The sequence below is a fragment of the Myodes glareolus genome, chromosome 4 (assembly GCF_982192425.1).
Source record: "Myodes glareolus chromosome 4, mMyoGla1.1, whole genome shotgun sequence".
Lineage (NCBI taxonomy): Eukaryota > Metazoa > Chordata > Mammalia > Rodentia > Cricetidae > Myodes > Myodes glareolus.
In genome coordinates, this window is record NC_142029.1 from 59,771,396 (window position 1) to 59,792,867 (window position 21,472).

A 21,472-nucleotide genomic window follows, 5' to 3' on the forward strand; every position below is an offset into this window, starting at 1 on the left:
TGGGATAGCATGTTCTGAATTGTCTGTATTAGCTTGGGGAAGCGTACTTACAGTGCCTTGGTTCTATGTTTTTCTCTATGACATGTTTTTTAAAAGTAATGCTGACATGCTGACTTAACTAAGAATTTATTGAAGGATCTGGATATATCAGGATATGTTACTAAACAAGACAAAATAAGACTGTATTTAAATTGGTATATCTTAAATACTCTATTCTTGTCATTAGAGAGCTTACAGTTTTTCTTTTAGGTTAGATTCATTGAGTGTATTTTCATCATGAAGCACTAGGATGTAAAGGGTCTGTCCACGATAACCTTACTGAAGAAAAGTAAAAATGTTAAATGAGTAGAATTTCCTTTTTCCATAGGTAACAACACTTTTAGGATATAAAACAAGACTGTAGGATCTGAACCTAATCTTGATTTTGTTTTAGATACCCAATAACTTGCTGTGATACAGCTTTTTAATACATGGATGAGGCTGAAGTTTTGTTTGGTCCTGGAGAACCCTTTTAGCTCAGAGGAGAATGCTTCTCAGTGAGATAGCACTCAGGACTTTTCTTCATAGTATTCCCAAAGCTTCAGAGAATTATTCTTGCAAAAATTCAACTTCGCTTACAGGCATAAAAATGAATTGTATCTAAAACCAAAAATGTGTAGTGAACACGGTTCATACATCATTTGACAGATTTATTTTTTTTTGGTGAAAAGGGGAAAACAAGTCATGCACCATCTCTAGTCAAACACTTTCAAAGCTGAACAAATAATAGCTGAATTAGAATTTTGGTAGTTTTTTCTTTAACATTTTGAACAGTATAGTAACAGATAAGATACAGGGAGCTATACAGGTTTTATTAGTTTTATTATCTTGGCAATTATGCTATGAAACCACCCTCCTTTTATTATAATTAGATCAGTGGTTCTTAATCTGTGGGTCACAACCCTTTAAGGGGGGGGTCACATATCAGGTATCCTGCATATCAGATATTTATATTATGACTCATAATAGGAAAATTACAGTTGTGAAGTAGCAACAAAAATAACTTTATGGTTGGGGGTCACCACAACATAAGGAACAGTCACAGCAATAGGAAGGTTGAGAACCAGTGATTTAGATCATAATTCATCTCTTCCAAGGTCTCTGGGGTATTTTCACGACTCGACACTTCCAATTTGGTAAAACGGTAATTCCTGAAAGTATAATTCATGTAAGGAACCTATATTAAATAATCTGTCTTGAATTGTGTGGTGTTGATGGGCTCTGGTAGAAGTAGAAATAAGAGCTGAAGTAAGGGAGAAAGAAGGTAGTAAAATAAGTTAAAAAGAAGGCTGAAGGCAGAGTGTGTTCTTAGCATGTGGATGGTTCTAGGTTTTGATTCCCAGCACCACAAATAAGTACAAATTACATACAATTTCATTGCAGCTAGTGAGACCTAGCTAGCTCAGCCCTATGCTCACAGCTTTTAAGGGATATTATAAAGTTGAATTTTATATTGTGCTTTTTGGTGAGTCTCAAATAGTTTAGAACATACAGCTAATAAAACCCTTTACACTGCCTTAAAACACATATGATCCTCTTATTTTTATCTAAAATTAAAAATAGTTTCCTTTCTTGCTTAAGATTGGATGGGATTGGTGATAATGTCACATAACTATTTTTAAGACAGAGTTTCACTGTGTAGCCTAGGATGGCCTCAAACTTTGAGCCTCCTTGCCTCAGTCTCCTCTGAGTGCTAGCATTATAGTAAACAAAATTTATCAGTGTGTTTAGGCTATTGTATGTAGTGCATTCTCTCTCCTGCCTTAACTACTGAAATATCCTGAGGTTTTAGGCATGTGCCACCACACTTCAAATTTTTTTTTAAAATTTTTTTCCAAATTTAGTCACTGTTAGGCTTTAGTTATCTGGGTGAGCTATTAGTTGTAATAGTTGCCAGTTTCTGTAGTGGTCATCTGGGAGATTAGTTGTGGTCATAAAGGTAAAAATAACCGGAGATATGGAGACTCTTGTGACAGGCAGGATTGCTGGGCTTGCTAACTTCTAGTTTAGTTGATGTACATTTCTTAATTTTTTTCTGCATATTTAGCCTATCATCATCCAAGGTTTGATTATTTCAGTGCTTGGCCTTTATACCAGCATAGAGAGAAAAAGGGAGGTTATTCTGATCCTTTAAACGACTTTCAAAACAAAAAGGGTAGGGAAAACTGATGACTTTTACAGACATGGATAATAAAAAGTTGCAGTAATCTGAGAGCTGTCCATCCTATTTTTAGTATTTTTTCCCCCAGCATGTAGGATAACAATAAGCATTGTAGGATTTGGCTGCACTGTGGCATATTTGATTTACCACTTAAGTAAAAAAGGTGAGAATCATTGTTTTCTTCCAAGTTTGATGACAATGAGTAGGATGAGATATCTGGTGTAGTTTCTTTTCCACACTTCTGGCTTACTCTAGTGTTCAAGGGAAAGAAATATGTATAGTGAGAAGTTTCCATGGTATGTCACATTCCTTAAGTCTTCAAGTAGGTCTGCTAGAAATGTAGATGGATCATCAACCAATCTGTAGATTAATAACCATCCAATAGTTGGTTACAGATGTTGTCTTAAGTGCCAGATTCTGTACTTTAAGGAGTTTTCTTGAGATTTTGTACAAGACCCTCAGATGCAGAGGCTGCTGAGCTTGCCACCAGAGCTGGAAGGGCCTAGTGGTTACAATACCTGAGACTGTAAAGTGACTAGCAGTTTGGCAGGTCATGGTGAAATGACATTAAATCAGGTAAGTTAAAGGTCCCTGAACTCCAGTACACATAAATAGTCTCTGAGATGTTTGGCAGTGCTTTTTGTTACTAGGACAAAGTCAATTTTAGAGGCCCTTTTCCAACTTCCAGAACTTTTGACTCAAGTTTTCTGCAAGTGAAGTTTTCTAGGTTCGGTAGGAGCCTGAGGGACCCCAGGGAAACTGGCCATCACCGAGGCAGCTTCTTTCTGTGCAGAGAACTGTGCTTGAACTTGTTTCCAAGAGAGCCTCCATACACTGAGGGGTGTAGAGTGCGGACTGCAGACTTTGGAAAGTGATGACAATATGGACTTCCAAGGAAGAGCTCTGCACAAGGTTTGCGACAAACTGGAGGGTTCTCCTGTGCTGAATTACTTAGAGCATTTTAGTTTCTAGTGCACTTGGAGCAATCAAAGCCTTTACAAAGCAGTGTGCAAACTAGAACATCTCTACACACCATCCTCCTGTATAGATGTTGGCAGCTACTCTTCATCCACTGACTGAAGCTTTCCACATTTCTCTGATAGGCTTGACGTTACTATTTTATTACCCTTGTTTCCAAATTCAGAGGGAGACACAGGTTCATCTGCTTCATACTCTTCAAAGGAACTGAAAGGACAAAGCAAATGTTGATTTTTTTTTCTTGAAATATAAACATCTGGATACATGTCAATATAGCAATACAGAGATTTGGAAGGTCAGCCTGATAAAAAATCACCTTCACGTAACTAACTGGCAGATTATCCACAGTGAGCTGTTCTGAGGAGGTCCCAGTCTAGAGAAGCCTCTACTCACTCCCTAAAGCTCAAGTTCACGTTAGGATTTGGCAAAAGCAGAATTAGGAGTTTTAAGAGTGTTCTCACTGGTGTTTCTACAGAGGGGAACTTTATCACCTCCTTGGGCCCTGTTGATACATTTAGATGTGCAAGTGTATCTGTTACTGACTTCAAGTCTGCTTGTAGATTTTCCTCCTAATTCTCATTGTTCCCTTTAAGCTTTGAAATGCCATGACTCCCAGATTCAATATTTATCTCCTGTGAATGGTGGTTGCCTGCAAATGGTTGTGAGCTGTCATGTGGGGGCCGGGAACTAAGCTTGGGTTCCCTGCAAGGGCAACAAGTACACATAACCACTGAACCACCTCTAGCACACACCCCCTCCCCCCCCAAAACATTTTGAGTAGAGGATAGAGGTTTTAAAAAGCCTACCTAGTGTTTGGAAAACTTCCCTGTGATTCTAGCTTGTGATGCTCAAGCTTGGCTACTGCAATTGTTCCTATTCTACTACTCTCTATCCTCGGCATCCATGGCAGTGGAATGTACTAGGTAAGGAAGCAATATGAGAGGTACTGCTTTTTGGGGCATGGAGTGGTATCAAAGTTAATTTTAGCAATGATAAGTGACAGGAAGACATTTTTCTTTCCTTGGTCCCTAACTTGCTTGCGTCTAAAATATTTGCAGCATAGATCTGAGAAAAAGATGTATTTTCAGAGTTAAAGTCAAAAGTGACACCAATTCAGTAAGTTAGTTGAACTCAAATTGCTGAGCTCGAACCAAATGCTAGGATACAATGTCATGGAACAAATGGAAGCAGCCTCCTTGAGCTATGATGGCCTGATGGAGGTCACTTGGTGGGTAAAGGATTAAAAGATGGGTTATGGAGCCAAGATTCTAAATTCAGATTCTAATCTGCATCTGATTACTGTGTGTCTTTGGACATGTTACCAAACCTCGTCTTTTCTTGACTCATGAGCTTCTGACTACCAGGTAGGGGTGGGTGCTCAGAATCTGATACATCAGAAACTACCAAATGTAGCTCTTGTTTTCATAGAGAAGTACTAGGGCTTAGAGTATGATTGGGACACATAACCCTATCGGGGGCAAGAATATTTGTGAAAAAAGCCAGCCCCTTCCCTCCAACAGCATGTAAGCCAGGTGTGGGGCACACTGAGTTCCAGGCCAGCCAGGTAAGGTTACGAAGCAAACTAAATCAAAAGGGATGGTTCAATATTCATTCTTTTTGTTAGTGCTATGGAAACCTCATTAGATAACACCTGGAGATACCTTTGATGCACAGCTGGGAGGATCCTGTGGGCATCTAGTTAGTACAGTCCAAGGATAGAACTAAGAAGCCAGCCACCTCATAGAATCACCCAGCTTAAAACTGGTGCAGTTGAAGCCTGAACTACCTCTTCCTCTTCAGCAGCACTGGGATGCAGGCTGTGGACTAAACTATTTGAACTTCTGGGCAACCGTGATCTTTCCCATGTTTACCCACCACTTCACGTGTGCTGCTAAGCCTTCATAGATCCGGCTGCCTACTACAGGGTGACCACATACTTAAGCCTGAACTTACTTTCCTGCTGATCTGTTTCTCCCTCTTAACAGTGAGCCATGTGCCACTCAAAGCCAGAATCCCAATATCCCAATTATGTCCTTTTCCTTCCTCCCCTTTTTGAATCCAGCCAGTTGCTTAGCACACTATACCTATGGACACAGCTGTTTTCCTGCTACTGACTAGTTCAAGGTCTCTGCTTTCTTGTTTGAATAATGTTTTCTAGTGACTGATTTCCCTGGTCTCACTTCTGCATGGACCCTTTGCTGCTGCTATATCCAGGTACCTTGTTTGGGATGAGCTACAGCCTTGGGGTTTAATGCCACTGTGTCTTTCAGTTTCCAATGAACCCTTCCTTTTTGCAGATTGTGTTCATTTTGTTTATCTGAGATGTCACTGAAAAGATTCTCCAGGCTACAGAGGCAACTCATTGGTTATAGGTGTTTACTACTCTTGCAGAGGACCTGAGTTTGGTTCCCAGCACCATTTGGTGACTCATGGCCACCTGTAACTCCACCTACAGAAGATCTGATACCTTTGGACTCCACAGGCACCTGTCTGTGATCAGAAAGAGTCAGTGTCTGTCTGATCCAATACTTAAAAAGGCAGGTGGATCTCTATGATTTGGAGGCCAGCTTGATCTATATGGTGATGTCCAGGCCAGCCAGGGCTACATAGTGAGACCCTGTCTTGATTAAAAAACAAAACAAAACAACAACAACAAAAAACCCAATTACTTAGCCAGGTGTGGTGGTGTACATCTTTAATCCCTGTACTCAGGAGACAGAGGCAGGTAGTCAAGCCAGGATTGCCAGGGCTGTTTCACAGAGTAACCCTGTCTTGGACAAAACCAAACCAATTACTTTATGAGGTGTTATCATTAAGCCATTTTTTGTTCCATTTTTTTATTAATTTTTATTGAGCTCTACATTTTTGTCTGCTCCCCTCCCTGCCTCTCCCCTCGTTAAGCCATTTTTGAATGAGCAGAGGAGTCAGGATAAAAGCTGGCTGGAATACTCAGGAGTCCAGTATTCACTAGAAACAAGTATAAAATAAAGAGCTTTCTTAGGGATATTGTTAGTACGAAAGTATGAAGACAGATAATGTTCAATTCTTCTAGCAACACCCCTGCTTTTAGAAAACTAGCCTTCCTAAATAAGATTTCCCTCTCAAAAGCAAGTTTTTGGGCAAAAGTATTATGCTGGTTCTGCAAATTCCTGGGATGAAATCACTACCTAGAGTGAGCAGACAGAGATGGTGCAAGCACATACAAAGGAGTGTATGAAGTTTCAGGTGTTAACTAAGAGTTGTGGTTTGAGCCAAATGTCTGAAATTCTGATTATAGAAGCAAAGGGCTAGAATATTTGACTCAGGGCTTGCTGTAGGAAATCTTAAACATGGTGGGTATAAGCATGGACTAAAATGTTCACTAGTTCTTTACTGTGGAGCCTTTTATAATCCAGAAGTAGAAGTGTGAATTACAGGTTTACTTTCTTGAGACAGGGTCTTTCTTGTAGCCCATGTAGCTTTAAACTCACTCAGGATCCTCCTACTTTTATCCTCTGTCTTCTTAGTACTGGGACTGCAGGCAGGCGCTACCACACCCAGTTTATGCAATAGTACTGTGGCTAGAACCTGGGGAGCTTTGTGCGTGAAGGCAAGCACTCTACCAACAGACCTAGCTCTCCACCCTACCTCCCCTTTGTTGAAATAGGTTCCCGCCACGTAGCTCTGGCAAGCCTGAAAGTCATGTAGACCGGGCTGGCTCTGGACTCACAAGAGCTTCACCTGCATATACCTCTAGAGTGATGGGATTAAAGAAGGTGTGCCATCATGCTTAGCTTATTTATTTTTTGATATTTCAATCTTTGAGAGTTCACATATGCATACAATGTGTTTTGATCATACTTAGCTCCACTTTTCCCACAACTCCTTTCATATCCATCCCACCTCCTAATTTCATGCTATTCATTCCATGTTATTCTCTCTCTCTCTCTCAGCCTATAATGGCTGAGCCATCGCTCCAGCTTTTTTTTTTTTAATCATTAATACAATCTGTGTTACCCTTATACTCATGGGTGTGGAGCCACCTGGTGGAGCATGGTCAACCAGAGGGCACACCCTTAATACCTCTTCCTTAAAAGCCACCAATCAAGCTGGGCAGTGGTGGCGCACACATTTAATCCCAGCACTCGGGAGGCAGAGGCAGGCAGATCTCTGTTAGTTCAAGGCCAGCCTGGTCTACAAGAGCTAGTTTCAGAACAGGCCCCAACGCTACAGAGAAACCCTGTCTCGAAAAAACAAAAAAGCAAAAGCAAAAGCAAAAAAAGCCATCAATCATCAATCAAGCAGAGCTCCTCTCTCCATACTGAATGTTAATGGGTTTGATCTTGTATTTTAAATTAAAAACATACCTTGAGCCTTTATTGAAATTCAATTAAGTGAAATATTTTGAAAATTGGACATTTAGTTCATGGAACTTTATCTAATTTCTTTTGAAAATCTTTTGTTCCAGCTTTAGCAAGTTTCTTGATGTAGGCCTGTGAGATGACTCAGCAGACAGAGGTGCCTGCTGCCAACCTGAGTTCCATTCCTATGACACAGAGTAGTAGGGAACTAACTCAGGCTGGCCTCTGACCTCCACATGTGTATCATGACATGCACACGCCCACATACACACACACAAATGCAATGAAAGTTCCTAATGTCTACTAACCTATTTTTCTGCCTCAGAAAGTTGATCCGTCTTATTAAAAACTTTTAATAAAGCTGGGCGGTGGTGGCACACACTTTTAATCCCAGCTCTTTCTTGGGAAGCATAGGCAGTTGGGCCAGCTTGGTCTACATAGCAAGCTCCAGGACAGCCAGGGATACACAGAAACAACCTGTTTTGAAAAACAAAACAACCCCCTCCCTCAAACAATAACAAAAAGAACCCATAAAACCCCCCCAACAACAACCAAAAAACAAAATAACAAAAAACTTACAACAGAAATCTTAATAAAGATTATTTTATGTGTGCTTTGCCTGCATGTTGTTATGTGTTATTATGTGTGCCCAGTGCCAGAAGAGGAGGGTACAAGATTCCTGGAACTGGAGTTATAGATGGTTGTGAGCTGCCAAGTAGGTGCTGGCAATCAAACCTGGGTCCTCTGCAAGAGCAGCAAGCGCTGAGCCACCCTTCCAGCCCTTTAAATTTAAAACATACTTTTTTTTTTTTTTTTAAGATAAGGTCTCCTTATATAGTTCAGGGCCTCAAATGCCCAAGTTTTAGGATTACAGGCATGTGCAACTATGTCTGGATAGAGCAGTTCTTATAAACTACCTAAATGGACAAGTTACTGTGTTAAGGAATACTCTGAAGCATTAAAGCCCTGTTTTTGAATGCTAGTAACATTGCTACTTAAGTATACTGAAACATAAATAGTTCTTTCTGGATTGCTTGACCAGAAGTGTTTTTGGTTTTTCTTTTCCTTTTCTAGTGTTTTTGTTTTTTTGAGACAGGGTTTCTTTATGTAGCTTTGGAGTCTATCCTGGAACTCATTCTGTAGACCAGGCCTGCCTCCTGAGTGCTTGTATTAAAGGCGTGTGCCACCACCTCCTGGCCCAAAGGTGTTTTTAAAATTATTTATGTGTGCATGATGGGTATGTGTGTGTGAAGTCATGTGTGGAGGCCAGAGGACAGCTTAGTGAAGTTGGTTCTTTCCATCTTTGGTTTGGGGAATTGAACTCAGGTCTATATATTTTAACAAGTACCTTTACCTGCTGATTCATCTTGCTGCCCTCCCCCAATATTTAATTTGAATGTGTAGCTGTCTGGGTGTATGTGCCTGTTTATGAGTGCCCATGCCTGTGTATGTGAAAATCAGAAAAGGCAGTTAGTGTTCTCTTCTGTTACTTTCTACTTCTTCCTGTGAGACAGTCTCCCACAGAAACTGGGGCTCAGTTTTCTTACCTTGGCTGAAAGCCAGCAACCCAGTTCAGAGCTGGGGTTGCAGGCATTTTTGGGAACATTTGTCTTATTGTGTGGGTGCTGGGATCCTAATTTATTTTGTTGTAGAGAATGCAAGGATGCTAACTACAACTAACTGTGTAGCCTGCTGTCCTCATCTACGTTTGTGCAGGTGGACCTGGTCTTGTGGGGTCACTACTGGGCTGGGTTTTCATGCTGTGCTCAGTTCTGAGCATCTGTCCTCAGGCCGTGCTTATCTGCAGTGCATGCAGCCTCACGCCTGGAGTCTCTACTGGCTGTTCACTGCAGCCGGAGGTAGAGCATGATACAAAGGAACCTGTGACTTAAATGGGGAAGAATTTTGAGTGCCTTTTGGAAGGCTGTGTGTTCTGGGCTGGGGTTACATGCAAGATTGAAACAAGGTTCTCTGCTTTTGAGAAGCTCACAATCTAGTGCTAAGATAAACAAGTAGGTCCATCTGTTTTCATCATATGCCAGGTTCTGTTGGAAATATTACATATACCATCTCACATATTTAATGTGTCAGTGGTGCCATCCTGTGCTCTGGGATTGCTGATCACGGCTGACTAAACTCTACTTTGGTAGAGGGTGAGTAAGTGTGGCCACGGTCACAGAAACTGTAGACTATCCACCGCTTTTTATTACAAACAACAGGCCGAAAGACTTTATTTAGTTATATACACATTGTTCTTTAAATCTTAAAATAGCTTGGTGTGGCAGAGGTTTCATTGTGGAGGGGATACTGAGGCTTGGAGACCCAGGATCACACTAGGAAGCGGTGGAACAAAGATTTGAATTTAGTACTGCCTAACTCCAAATTTTCATGTGTGTAATGTTAGAGACTCCAGTTCTACCCAGAATAGTCATAGCTACCATTCCCTGTAGCTGGATGCCAACTGTTTGCCTGTACCATCTCTGAGCCTCACAGTGACTCTGGAAGGTAGTTACCAGGATCTTCTGAAACTGAGCTGGAGGAGTCAGGTAACCCCTCCAGCTGGTGACTTGGCCAGATCTCAGTGGCTCCTAAGCCTCAAACGTTCTTCTTTTTTCTGATATGAATCTGACAATTTCTGTGTGACATTTATTCACTCTGATATCTGTACTTCATAAGATGAAGCCCTGGGCTATAGCTGGTAAGGTGTAGAACAGGCCTTCCCCATCCCCACTGACATTCTAGCACTCCTGTACAGGCTGTGGCTGCTGTCTTCTCTTCCCTAGAGACTTCAGCACCCACATGTGTTCTCTAAGCCTTATCTCCCACCACATGAGAAGAGGGGTTTGTGAGGAGAGCGTCTCATATGTACTGGTTGAATTTCACAGCAGCTGGTGACTGCATCTCCTCCCTTGACCCTTAGCCTGCATCCCCTGCCTCCTCCTTGTTCCATGCACACTGGCACTTAGTGCTACCACAACTTGAAATTGCTTGATCCAATTATATTTTATCTTTAACTGATAATAAGTTTCTCTTGTGCTTATTCAAACATACTATGTATTTAGACCTGCTACCTATTCTTTTCCTTTTCTTTAAAGGAGATTACAAAAAATAGAGTTGGGGGAGTTCTAAAAAGGGGCTAGAGAGATGGCTCAGAGGTTAAGAATACTTACTGCTTTATTAGAGGGCTAGAGTTTGGATCCCAGCACCCGCACTGGGTGGCTCACATATGCCTGTTAACTTCAGCTCTAAGGAATCTAACACCACTACTTTCTGGTCTCTCTGGGAACTCACACAAACACACAGATGCACACATATAAATAAATCTTTTTAAAAATATGTAAGCAGTGCTTGGTGGTGCACACCTTTAATACCAGCACTGGGAGAGCAGAAGCAGGTAGATCTCAGAGTTCAAGGTCAGCCTGGCCTACACAGCCAGTTTCAGGCACGCCACAACTGCCTGACATGGGTGCTTAGAACTGAACTCAGGTTTCTGCAGGAGTAGTATGCACTCTCAGTCGCTGAGCCCCTACAGTGATTTTTTTTTTTTGAGAGAGATTCATCTGAGTTACAACTATTGTAGTTTCCTCCTTTTACTTGGGAGTTAACATACTTTTTATTTTATGTGTATAATCAAATAAAAACTGTCTCTCATAAGCTCATATGTTGAACTCTTGGACCTCATGCTTCCCTGACATGATGGACCTTTGGAACCATAAGAAAGAATAAACTCCTTTTTCTATAAGTTGGTTTTGGTCATGGTGTTCTATCACAGCAACAGAAAGTAACTGAAATATTTCATTACTCACGATTGCCTTTGTGGGGGATGGGAAGGTTTCTGGGGACTAAGTTTAGGGCTGTGTACATGTTAAGTGCTCGCTCTAGCACTGAGCTGCACCTGCAGTCTACAGTAGCTCAGAGCATCTCACTGGTTCCTATGTGAAGGTCCCTGACTTCCATGATGAGCACCGTCTGGCATTTCTTTTAGAAATGCTCTTTGAGGAGCAGCACTTTGCATCTGTGAAATTCCAGAAATGCGCTGTCAGACCCTCACATTCTCAATAGTGGAATTCTGTTTGAAGTTTTCTTTTTAAAAAAGATTTATATGAATGTCTCGCTTATGTATAAGTACACTACTGTGCACCCTTGGAGGACAGAAAAGCACATTGGAGCCCCTGGAACTACATACAATTGTAAGCTGTTATGTGGGTGCTGGGAACTGAATTGGGGTTCTCTGAAAGAACAGCAAGTGTTCTTAACCACTGGACCTTCTCTCTAGTCCCTAAAGTTGTTTTCATAGTAGTACTTGAATGATATTTATGATGTTAAGTTTGACTGCCAATTTGAAGTGACACATTTCTAGGCATGCCTGTGAGGGGATTTTTTAACATTAGGCTACTTGAGGTGGGGAGAGTGGTCCTAAATGTGGTGTCACCACTGCATGGGCTGAATACAAGAAAGAAAAGAGTTGAGCAGCAGCATTTATCTCTGCTTCCCAACCAGGGATTCAGTAACAGCTGCCTCTAGCTTCTGCCCCCATGATGGACGGAGCCGGAACAGAGTTCTCCTTCCTGAAGCTGGTCTGGCAGGTAGTAAGTAGACAGTGTTGTTTAATTTCTTTCTGCATTCCTTTGTGGGTAATTATTGTTCTTACTGAAGATTTTCAGTTCTTTATTTTTTTGTACAGTGAATTCACTCTCATGTAGGGGTTGACAAACTATATGATGAGCCAAATCTATCTTCACTCCTGTTTTGGTATAAATGAGCTAAGAATATGTTTACCTTTTTAAATTTCAAAGAAAAATCACAGGAATATTTTGTGATGTGAAATACTATGCAATGAGTACCTTCTAGTTTATTTTTAAAGTTCTATTGGAATACAGTGGCAAACATTTGCTTATATTATTATCTGCACACTGTAACAGAACCCATAAGACCTGAAATATTTGTAACCGGGGTAGAAAAAAATGCTAATTCCTGCTCCCGTGCATCTTTTTGTTGCTTCAATAGCTAAAGTTCTAGAAAATATTCCTGTTGTTTTCTAGAGGTGTTTGAAATGCCCAGCATTTCAGTAAAATAACAAATAATATTTTCAACTGTGTCCATCCCACTTGGTATCATGCTGCAGCTTTCATTAAAACATCTTCCTTGGGCTGCGAGGTGGCTCAGTGGTAAAAGAGCCTACCTGCAAGTCTGTCTACCTACGCTGGATCCCCGGATCCACAAGTGGCAAGAATCTATGTGTGAAAGTGGACCTTTGATCTCCAAATGCGCACCACAGTGTATGAACCCTTACAGTTACATCCCCATTTCTAAAACACTAGCTGTAGGCTTCAGGAGCACATCTGTGTATTCTGTTACAGAGAGCCGCAGTTGTTGGCTCCTTTGCTCTGATCCTTTCCGCTCTTCTTCCTAAAGCTTTCTTATTTTAGGTTGGTTTCTGATTTTTTTTTTAAAATTATCATCGTCCATTGCCAGAGTCTTGCTATATATCCTAGGCTGTCCCCAACTCATGATCTAGCTGCTTGCTCTCTTGGATGCTAGGGTCACAGGCATGATCCACTACCATCTGTACCATCTGTAACTCTTATTTACATGGTGTGGAAGCTGAAAATTGCAGCATACAGCCAGTCCCCCTTCTTTTAATCAGAAGGTACTTTGTATTGCTATTTTTGGATGCTTTGTGTCCTAATATGTATTCTGTGAATGCTTTATGGGCAAAACTCACGAAGATTTTTAGTGCAGGAATAGGAATTAGGAACTACTTTACTATGTCTATAAATAATAGGCTTCAATCCCCACCTTTGATTTTTATTTTTGCCTCTTAAGCCTAGTAATATCAAGACAGCTTTTTAAAAGGGTTTTTAAATTATTACTAAAATACTGTTGTTTTTGGTGGTGGTCATTATTCCATAACTGAGCCATTTTAAAAAGAAACTTTACCCATTTTACATTCATTGATCTAAAGACATTTGCCTTGCTTAGCTCATCATTAGTTTATGCTACGTGGTCTGTGCTTTTGTGTGTATGCTTTGTGACTGAATAAAAATGTTTTGAATTTGGCTTCACTGTTCTAGGTATTTATTTTAATTAACATCTAACTCTCCCTCTAGATTGACTTCATAGCTTTTTAGGGTGTCTGCTGAGACTTGCTAATTAAACATGTATTTTCTTCTGTATCTCCTTTCAACTGTTACTGTTATTTACACAAAATTTATTTTTCTTACATGTACTTCCCAGCAGATTGTATTCTCTTTTATAGTTCTCTAGTTCAGTGGTTCTCAATCTTCTAATGCTGCAACTCTTTAGTAGAGTTCCTCATGTTGTGCTGACTCCAATCATAAAATTATTTTCATTACTTAATAACTGTAATTTTGCTACTGTTATGAATCATAATGTAAATATCTGTTTTTTGATGTTTTAGGAGACCTCTATGAATGGGGTGTTTGACCCCCTCAAAGGGGGTTAAGAACCACTATTCTAGTTGGTTAGGTTTATTTTTTATATATAAATTGATTGAATTCTTGTTATTTGTTATTTTTTCATTATTGTAAGGCAATTGGAGGCAAGGGTTTCCTCCCCCACGTTGTTATTTATATTTTTTAATTAAAATTTTTATTTTATTATTTTGTGTGTATGGGTGTTTTATCTTTGTATTTGTCTGTGTGCTATGTGTGTTTGGAGCCTTTGGGAGGCCAGAAGAGGGCACTGGATCCCTGAAACTGGAGTTACATACTGTGGTGAGCAACCATGTTGGTGGTGGGGATGTAACCCAGGTCTTCTGTAAGAGCAGCAAGTGCTCTTAACTGCTGAGCCATGTCTTCAGCCCCTGTGACTTGTAATTTTAAAATGTGGAGAAACATGTAAACAAACTACCCTACAGAAGAGGCAAATCAGACCTCTGACCATTGTTGCATCCCAATAAATTCATAAGGCACAACTACCATCAGTTATTATTAATATTCCCTGGATATATTTGGCTTCTGATCCTGCCCCACATGGGACATTTTTTTTATTACAAAAGAACTTTAAATATGAAATCTTAGTTTTATGACTAAAGAAAGAAAAATAATCTACATATTTAAAAATGGGTGTTGGTGATGGTATACTCTACACCTTCAAAAAAAGATATTGAAGACATCATGGGCTAGGTATAGGGTCTCCAGTATTGGAGAGGGTCAAGGAGGATCAACAAGTTTAAAGTCAACCTCTGCAAAGATAGAAAATGGTGCAACTCTGTAGGACTAGTTCACATCACCTCCTGGACTGGACATTTTCTGTGTACCCTTCCTTTCTCTCTGTGTTCCAGGAGGCTAACCTGATGGGCCATATCAGGGCATTCCCTGGTCTTCTGGAGGTCAAGAGGTGTCATCACCAGGCTGCAGAGGATATGAAGAGGGCTGGATGTGTGCTTCTAGTAGCTTGCTTTCAGGTGAGGTGCCTAGGATTGCAAAATTCTAAATCCTCCCAGCTTCCCTTTTCACACAGCTACTTTTTTTGGCTCTGGTATTTCATGTCCTTGTCCCTTTAGGCCACAACATGGAAATGCTGCCCCATTGCTGCTCAGCATGAGGCTCTGCACCCATCATTGCTTGGTTCCTATAAAACCCTTTTATGTCTTTGTAGACTCTTTACAACCTAGTTTGGATATGCTTATCTGCTTGGTATGTTCTAGGAATTCATCTTATATATTAAACAACATATATATTGGATGATTTGTCAAACACTATAATCTGTAACAGTGGAATGTTAAAAATAAAATATCAATAGAAGACTGTAAAGTAATAGTTCAACTATACAGTAGAATATTAGAAAACTATAAAAACTGAGAAGATGGGCATTTTCCCTGCAACAATGCAGACCTGAGTTCATTAGATATAGTACAGCATGTCTGTATTCCCAACAAAGACAAGGAAAAATTAGAATTTCTGAAGTCACAGAAAATAATGGAAAAACCAGAAAATGCTACAAATGATGAAATGTTCCAAATTTTTGGACAGCTTTCTCTCTTAGCATGATCCATGTGTAGAATTTTCCTTTGACTATTTCTGATAAAGGTTCATTTAACACATGGTTCATTTATTATTTAGGGGAGATTCAGTTCTATAGCCCCCTTTTAACCAGAGTGACTGTTACAGAGTTGTGCTCAGTGATCTTGGATTCCATGAAAGGTGTGACTTATTAAAAGAAAAGGGACACCAGAGTATCAGGAAATCAGTGAGGAATGCAAGAGAAAACTGCAGGAGTGTGCTCATCCAAGTTAAGATAGCTAGCTAAACCACACATATTTCTTTTATATTAGTCAAAAGTGGAAAAAGTACAGAAGGATTTTAGAGTCAGTTTTAGTATTCTGCATGGGCAGCTAAAGTCCTTAACCATCAGGAGATGCACTCACCCTTCCTGGAGCTGCACCTGGGCGGACTCCTCTGTGACAAGAGCCTCATACTCCTCAGCTGCAAATCTGTCCCAGTCGGAGGGCTCAGGGCCATCGTTTTCAACATCCTGATTAAAAGGAGGAAATTAGAATAAATACAAAAATTGGACGTAGGGCATCATAAATGTGTATTGCTGAAAGACCCATCTGAAAGTGTTCCCACATATTAAAAGAGGGGCTAAGGTAACATGCCCACAGTGATCTGCACCTGAAATTACAAAATTATGTGTACTAAGCAGCTTACATTATTTTGGTCATGATTCTCTCTCTTAAAAAAAAGATAACTGTTTTGCCTGCATGTACATATGTGCACCACGTGTATGCAGTGTCTGTAAAGGTCAGAAGGGGGTGCTGGAGCCTCTGAAGCTGAAGTTGTGAGTTGCCACGGGGTTCTGGGAACCTGGATCCTCTGCAAGAGCAGCAGGTTAGCTCTGAGCCATCTCTCCAACTTCATGATTCTTTAAAAAAAAATCATTTGTGTTTTTTTTGAGGTGTGTGTGTGTGTGTGTGTGTGTGTGTATGTGTGTGTGTGTGTGTGTGTCCATGACCTGAGTAGGTGTGTGTGTCACGGTGCATGTGTAGAGATCAGAGGAAAACTTTATGGAGTCTCCTTCCTCTCAGGGTTTACTGATGATCTAACAGATGTTTGCTCATGGCAAAGGAACTTGTCTCTATTCTCATGCAGAACAAGATTTAAAATGGATAGCTTCACACAGGAATCATTAGTACTTGATAAGGTATTAAATTATCTGAAGCTGTCTGTTACAGAGAAGTTCTGGTGTCACTTAGAAGGGTAAAGCTATTTACCACACTATCTTCAAAGTGCACAGCACAATTAAATCAAGGTCAGTATAGCTTGTTAAGATTTGTTACTGATGTAATTTTTCAAAACTACTGTTTGGGACATCTTTCTAATGTGTATGCAATTACATGCAGCAATATAGTCTAATAGATAGCAAGGACTTAGAGTTGGAAATTACCTGATGTGCCTATTGTTTGTGGACGAGATGTGCTCTTAGTATTTATTTGTGAATTTATTTTGAGACAAGGTCTCTCTGTGTAGCTCTGGCCATCCTGGAACTTGCTAGGTAGATCATGCTGGGCTTGACCTCACAGATGCCCATCTGTCTCCATGATGACATGCACCACCACTCCCAGCTCTTAGATCTTTATATTAATTCTCATTCTTTTGTTTATATTCTTTCTCTCTCTCTCTCCATCCCTTTTCCCCACCCCTCCTTCTGTTTCACAGAATTTATTATCTCTTTGATGAAACATTTTAGATGTTATCTTTTTAAATACAGAGATCCCTACATGCACAGAGCATTTAATACACAGCATATAGCCTTTGGTACTCAAGCTCCGAAAGTTCAATTTCAGTGTATACCATTACCTTCTGGACTGCAAAAGGATCTCTTTGTTCATGGTCCAAGTATTTCTCCAGGTTAAAGAAAGTGTCATAGAAGATATGAGCCATTCTGCACCTCTTCAGGTCTCGCAGAGTTATTTTGCCTTTGGAAAAACAAATATTCCCTGTAAATTTCACTGACAGCTCTTTTGACAAACAAACAAAAAACCCCCGAAAAAACCTCACTGATGTTGAAAAGTACATGGGTATGTTCATTTTATTATAAAACACATTAAAAAATCAAGGTGAGTCATTTTTAACTTGTATACACCAGTGACTTTTAAGCACACTCATGGTGGTGTGCAACCGTCAATACTGTGACATGATGCCTCTTTTTCCCACAATCTTTCCTCACATCTATACTCTGAGTCACAGAGCTTTCTCTCTGTATGGAAAATACTATTTTTTTTCTTTCCTCTTTCTTTCCTTCCTTCTGTCTCATAGGCCCTATGCTCCCATGCTCAAGTTTCTAGGACCAAGAAGTCAGTTCATAATGTCTCTTCCTTCCTTCCTTCCTTCCTTCCTTCCTTCCTTCCTTCCTTCCTTCCTTCCTTCCTTCCTTTTCCTCTCCTCCCCACCCCACCCCCCATTTTTTTTTTTTTTAAGACAGGGTTTCACTATCTAGCCCTAGCTGTCCTGGACCTCACTCAGTAGATCAGGCTGTCCTTGAACTCAGTGATCAGCCTGCCTCTGCTCCTGAGTACTGGGATTAAAGGTGTGCACCACCACTGCCTGTATTAGAAAGTTCTATTTCTTAAATGGATTTGATACTTAAAGTCAAGGAGGGAGAAACTTTAAATTCTTTACTTGGGAAGCCTGTAAAGGCAGCTCCGGAAAGCTAAATACATCAGGATAATACAGAACTCTGTGTTCCATTTTGTTAAAGGATGAACAGAGCAAAGTGTTCATTCAGTCTTACCATCACTAGCTGGCTTCACCAAGTCAAGCATCTGGCACAACAGATCATGGAATGGCAAAGGCTCAATGCCCATGGCTTCCATTCGTTCGCACTGCTCTTCGTAGAAGTACTCCAGCTCATACATGGAAAGTATACCGTCTCCATCCACATCCATGCAGCGGAACCAATACTCAATGCTAGAAGGTAAAAGAAGAAAATTAACGTGGACCTGATAGAGGTTCTTTATTCATTTAAGTACTACTGCATGTTTTTAAAGTAAATTTACATGTTTGTTACAAGTATACCTTGATGTTGGATTCCCCTCTGTATGCCATGAATATATTTTATTACCATTGGTTATTAAAGAAGCTGTTTTGGCCAATGGCTTAGTAGAGTAAAGCTAAGTGGGAAATCTAAACAGAGATATAGAAAGTACGTGGAGTCAGGGAGATGCCATGTAGCTATTGAAGGAGAAAGATGCCAGCCACCAGCCAGAACCTTACTGGTAAGCCACAACCTCATGGTGATTTATAGATTCATAGAAACGGGCTAATTTAAGATGTAAGAGTTAGCTAGAAATATGCATAAACTCTTGGCCAAACAGTGTTGTTATTAATATAGTTTCTGTGTATTAATATTTGTGTCTGCACGACTGGGAAATGAATGAGCAGTCTCTGTCTACAGTACCTAGTTATAAGGGTTTGTTAGAAGAAACAATGGAGGGGTGTGGAGATGGCTCAGCTACTAAAGGGTAGGGCTCACAACCAGAAATGTAAGGAAAAAAAGGAAGGTCCCTTTTTTGTATTTTTGGTTGTGAGTCTAGCCTTTAACAGCTGAGCCATCTCTCCAGCCTCTTCCTTCTATTTTTAAATTCTAGAGTCGTTCATTTCCAAAAGCCAATCATTTTGCTTTTTATCTTGTGGGCACTAGCCCACATTCCTCTCCATTTTTCTGTTTCAGAACTGTGATTGATTTTATACAAGAAATGAAATTTTGACCTTTATCACTTCCATTCACTTAATGCAGTGAACTTGTTTATTATTCAGTTAAAAACAGTACATTCCTTCTAACTTTGCTGTGTTCCCTGTGTACTTGTTATTGTATCAGCCCTCAAATCTCTACCAGTTGTTTAGATCCACATTCAGTCACATCAGCTATTCTAAAAACTGAATTTTCTTTAAGTAGTCTTTGGTTCCTTCTGACTGATTCTCCTATGGTCTGTTTGGTCTCTATGCCTAGTTCACAATTTCATCTTGAAGTTCCTTTCACTGCTATGTTTCTTGGATCTCACATTTCCCCATCCTTTGACATGGTACCTTATCTAGAAATATCCTACAAAGGAGTCATGCAGGCAAGTTTTTTTAAAATTTTTTTTTATGATTTTTTTATGTTTATTTTATGTGCATTGGTGTGAAGGTGTCAGATCCCCTGGAACTGGATCTTCAGACAGTTGTGAGCTGCCATGTGGGTGCTGGAAATTGAACCCGGGTCCTCTGGAAGAGCAGTCAGTGCTCTTAACCACTGAGCCATTTCTCCAGCCCCAGGCGGGCAAGTTTTTCTGTGTATTTGTGTGTGTGTGTGTGCATGTGGAGGCTAAGTTCAGCATTGGGATTTTCCTCACCTGCTTCTCTACAAGGCCTCTCACTAGCCAAATGGGCTACGGTAGCTGTCTAGTGAGCCCCAGGGATCTGTCTGTCTCCATCTCCTCAGCACTGGGATCACAAATGTGTGCCATGCCTGCCTTTTATTTTAAAACAAACAAACAAAACATGAATTCTGAAGATCAAATGCAGATCTAACCTTAACCCTAACCCTCTAACTCTAATCCTAACCGTACTCTAACCCCTAAAAGTTAGTTCATTCTGGCATGGCAAGCAATTTACCAAGTGAACCATCTCTCCAGCCCATAATGTTTTTTGATCTTGCATTTATTTTTTCCTTTAAAATAAGTTATTAATAAATATTTAAAATAAGTTATTAATATGTAATCTAAGGTGGCCTTTAACTCCTGGGCTCACATGATTCTGCTGTAGCTTGAATAACTGGACAGCGAGGACATGGCACTCTCCTGACTCAGATCTTGGATATGGAAAAGGTTCCTTTTCTTTTCTTTTTTTTGTTATTAATTAATTAATTTATTTGTTTATAAAAATTTCCACTTCCTCCCCTCTTCCCCATACCCTCCCATTTCCCCCACTCCCTCTCCTCCTCCCCCCCAACTCCCTTCCCTCCTTCCTCTCCAGTCCTAAGAGCAGTCAGGGTTTCCTGCCCTGTGGGAAGTTCAAGTTCCTCCCCTCTCCTTCCAGGTCTAGGAAGGTGAGCATCCAAACAGACTAGGATCCCAGAAAGCCAGTACATGCAGACAAAACAAGACCCAGTGCCATTGACAATGGCTTCTCAGTCAGCCCCCATGTCAGTCACATTTAGAGACTCCGGTTTGATCACATGCTCGTTCAGTCCCAGTCCAGCTGGCCTTGGTGAGCTCTCATTCGATTAGTCCCCTTGTATCCGAGGGTAAGGTTCCTTTTCCTAACCTCTAATTTGGTATTTTGGCTAATTCTAGAATTAAAGATTATTATTGCTTTTCCTTCAGACTTTTTATCTTTGTTTTACTTTATTTTGAGGGTGTCTCACATTTTAGTTCTGGCTAATATGGATCATATAGATCAGACAGACCTGGAAATCAGAGAGATCAGCCTGCCTCCCAAGAGCTCAGACTAAAAGTGTGCTCACCACACCCTGTCTTCTTGCAGATTTTTTTTTTTTAAATTTTGAAACAGGGTTTCTCTGTTTAACAACTCTGGTTGTCCTGGAACTCGTTCTGTAGACCAGGCTGGCCTTGAACTCAGGAGATCTACCTGCCTCTACCACCCAAATGCTGGGATTAAAGGCATGAACCACCGCTGTTGGGCATTCTTCAGATTTGTAAAGGCACAATTTATAGTCTTGGTTAGGCATGGTGATTTCACAAAAAGAGCTAGGAAGTGTATTTTCTTTTTCCACTTTATGGAATAATTTGAGGATGAGTATTAGTTCTTTAAAGGTCTTGTAGAATTCTGTAGCAATCCATCTATATCTGAGCTACTTGATTTTTAGATAATTATTTTTAAGTGTGTATTTTCAAAAACTAGGTGCTCAGTTTTGTGTGTGTCTGTGTAGGCATATGTGCATGCAAGTGCAGGAGTCCATGGAGATGAGAAGCATTGCTCCCTGGAGC

At 40.4% G+C, this 21,472-nt stretch overlaps 1 protein-coding gene across 3 annotated transcripts in view; it reads right to left on the reverse strand.

The window, feature by feature from the left end:
* Nucleotides 1-672: 672 nt before the first annotated feature.
* The window catches only part of Ppp2r3a (protein phosphatase 2 regulatory subunit B''alpha), a 147,363-nt gene continuing 126,563 nt past the window's right edge, over nt 673-21,472 (reverse strand). For all 3 annotated transcript variants that reach the window (XM_085689626.2, XM_085689625.2, XM_048417414.3), the window contains 4 exons: nt 18,277-18,452; nt 17,343-17,461; nt 15,911-16,017; nt 673-3,385 (listed from right to left, as the gene is read on the reverse strand). In XM_085689626.2, coding sequence (XP_085545752.2) covers nt 3,259-3,385; nt 15,911-16,017; nt 17,343-17,461; nt 18,277-18,452 — 529 coding nt within the window. In that variant the 3' untranslated portion in view covers nt 673-3,258. The remainder of the gene's footprint in view (nt 3,386-15,910; nt 16,018-17,342; nt 17,462-18,276; nt 18,453-21,472) is intronic.